General features: G+C 39.5%; 1 protein-coding gene across 1 annotated transcript; it reads left to right on the forward strand.

Annotated features, from left to right (window-relative positions):
• Positions 1 to 615: 615 nt before the first annotated feature.
• LOC132897726 (interferon-induced protein with tetratricopeptide repeats 5-like) lies at positions 616 to 2,444 on the forward strand. The gene is made up of 2 exons (XM_060938952.1): positions 616 to 663; positions 961 to 2,444. Exons 1-2 carry the CDS (start codon positions 659 to 661, stop codon positions 2,396 to 2,398), a joined length of 1,443 nt encoding a protein of 480 aa, XP_060794935.1. The 5' UTR covers positions 616 to 658; the 3' UTR covers positions 2,399 to 2,444.
• The last annotated feature ends 22 nt before the right edge of the window (positions 2,445 to 2,466 follow it).

The following is a 2,466-nucleotide window of genomic DNA, read 5'->3' on the forward strand; positions in this document are numbered from 1 at the left end:
CTTATATCATGGTTTATTCTTTGACACTGTACACACATTAACTGACAGTTATGTTGTTTTGCCTGCATGGTTACATTAAAGGACACCATTAGTTATTCAACTCAAAATAATTTACACTGTCAAAAACACATGCATGCCCCCCATCACACATTCACACTGTTCATTTCTGTGGCTGTTGCTCCCAAAAAGTCCACATTCAGTGAAATAAAACAAAAATGTGTGGTAGATAAAAGTATAGGAGGTCTGTCCAAAACTTTCAAAATATTTTCTTTTATGCTTATTTCTGCCTTTATTTTTGGATTTGTTTATGTTCTGTGAATCCAGTGTGGTGCTGTGGGTAGAGAAAATTTAAAAAAGGGAGATTATTATCTTCTGCTTCTGTTTAATACTGCATAATGTGCTGTTTTGTAAATTATGTTTTTAAAAATGAGTATGACTTGATATTTGAGACTCAGTTACTTCATTTACGATTTCAATCCAGATGTTTATAGTTATTTGCTGATGATGTCATCCAAAGAGTTGAGGCTGCATTTGAAATGAAAACACTTTCGGTTTCCTTTCCTGAACAAATGGGTGGGGATGTAAATCGCTTCTATCTGTATCACTGTAGTCTCCCTGATCTGTTTTCACAGTGTGAGATACACAGAGACTGACCACAATGAGGTAAGTGCTGTCATTCTGCCTGAATACTAAACCTTCCCTTTCACTGAATGCGGAGTTACCCATAAGGGTACATTTTGTTTCTACCTTTAGTCTGTATTTCTAACCGAATATGAATTAATGTTACAAAAATAATTGAAGGTACATAATTGGACCTTATGAGCCACTCTTTTACAACAGAGGAATGCTTTGCATGTACTTTATTGAAATAAAAGGTTTATATTGTTTTTTTTCCCTGAGAATTATATTGTTTTAGTGAGTTTCATTCATGCATGATTCTGTTATTTCTTTCTCCACCAGTTCAACACAAGACACAATTTTCAAACCCAGACTTCTTCAGCTGGAATGCCATTTTACCTGGGCTCTGAACAAAAATGATGTAGATCTCGCTGACCTTCTGATCAGGCTAGAAGAACAGCTTAATCTGGATCTTGGAGGGGAGACAGGAGCTGCACGCACACACAGCTATAAGGGATTTGTGAAATTTCTTCTTGGCTCCAATACTGAGGCTCTCAGCAACTTTGAGAGATCTGTAGAGCTCAACAAGTCTCGTGGAAATGACTGTGACAAGTTGCTTGTTGTTGCTTATGGAGACCTTGCATGGTTATACTATCACATGGGTAACTTCACAGAGTGTGAAAGCTACTTGAATAAAATGAGCGAGATTAAAACAAAATATCCATCTGTCCCATATGCTGAGGTGCTTGGAGAAAAAGGATGGACATTCCTTAAGTTTTCTCAGAAATATTATGAATGGGCTAAAGAGTGCTTCAAGAAGGCCCTGGAGCTGGAACCAGAGGACCCTGAATGGAATGCCGGCCTTGCTATTGCTCTGTATCGGCTGGAGTATAATCTCCAAAATTCAGCGGTGTCAACTGAAACTTCAACTGAAAATTCAACTGATCAGCTTAGACGGGCCATAACTATGAATCCAGATGATGATGTTCTTAAGGTTCTGCTTGCACTTAGATTGACTGTTGACAAGAAGTACAATGAGGCAGGGAGCCTAGTGGAGCAAGCCTTAGAGAGCTCTCCAGAACATCCACATGTGATTCGATATGTTGCAAAGTTTTTGCGGAATCAAGGGTCTGTGGACAGGTCTATTGCCCTCCTAAAGAGAGCATTAGAGAAAGTGACCAATGCAGCCTTTATTCACCATCAGCTGGGGCTTTGCTATAAGAAAAAGATCCAGAATCTGAGGTTTGCAGGAAGCCACCACAGAACAGGTGCTGAACTTAAGCAAGCTCAAGAGCAGTGCACCTACCACTTGGAGATGGCGACCAAACTGAAGACTGGCTTCATCCTTGCTATGGGTGATCTGGCCCTTCAGTATGGGATGACACAGGATATGCAGAGAGCAGAAGAAATGTTCCAGAATACATTTCAGACAGCTAAAGAAAGAAACGAGGGCTGCCAGTATGTTCATCTCTGTTATGCAGAATTCCAGCAGTACAGTATGAAATGTGAGCCTGCTGCCATCAAACACTACACTGAATGTCTGACTTTAAATCCAAAGACATATCATGGGAAGAAAAGTGCTGAAAGTCTGAAAAAGATTGCAAAGAGAAGAATTGAGAACAACCCACAGGATGGAGAGGCCTTTGGAATACTCGGAATCATTCATAAGGAACAAGGAGAAAAGCAACAAGCCATAGAGTGCTTTGAGAAAGCGCTGAGCTGTGAAGACAATGAGGATTATCTCAGTCATCTTTGTCAACTTCGGATTTCATTACAGTAATATTACAAATATCCTGTTTGATATATAGCCAATTATGTATACATTCATGAGAGTTAATGGTGACTGTA

Source organism: Neoarius graeffei, chromosome 14, assembly GCF_027579695.1.
Source record: "Neoarius graeffei isolate fNeoGra1 chromosome 14, fNeoGra1.pri, whole genome shotgun sequence".
NCBI classification, from domain to species: domain Eukaryota; kingdom Metazoa; phylum Chordata; class Actinopteri; order Siluriformes; family Ariidae; genus Neoarius; species Neoarius graeffei.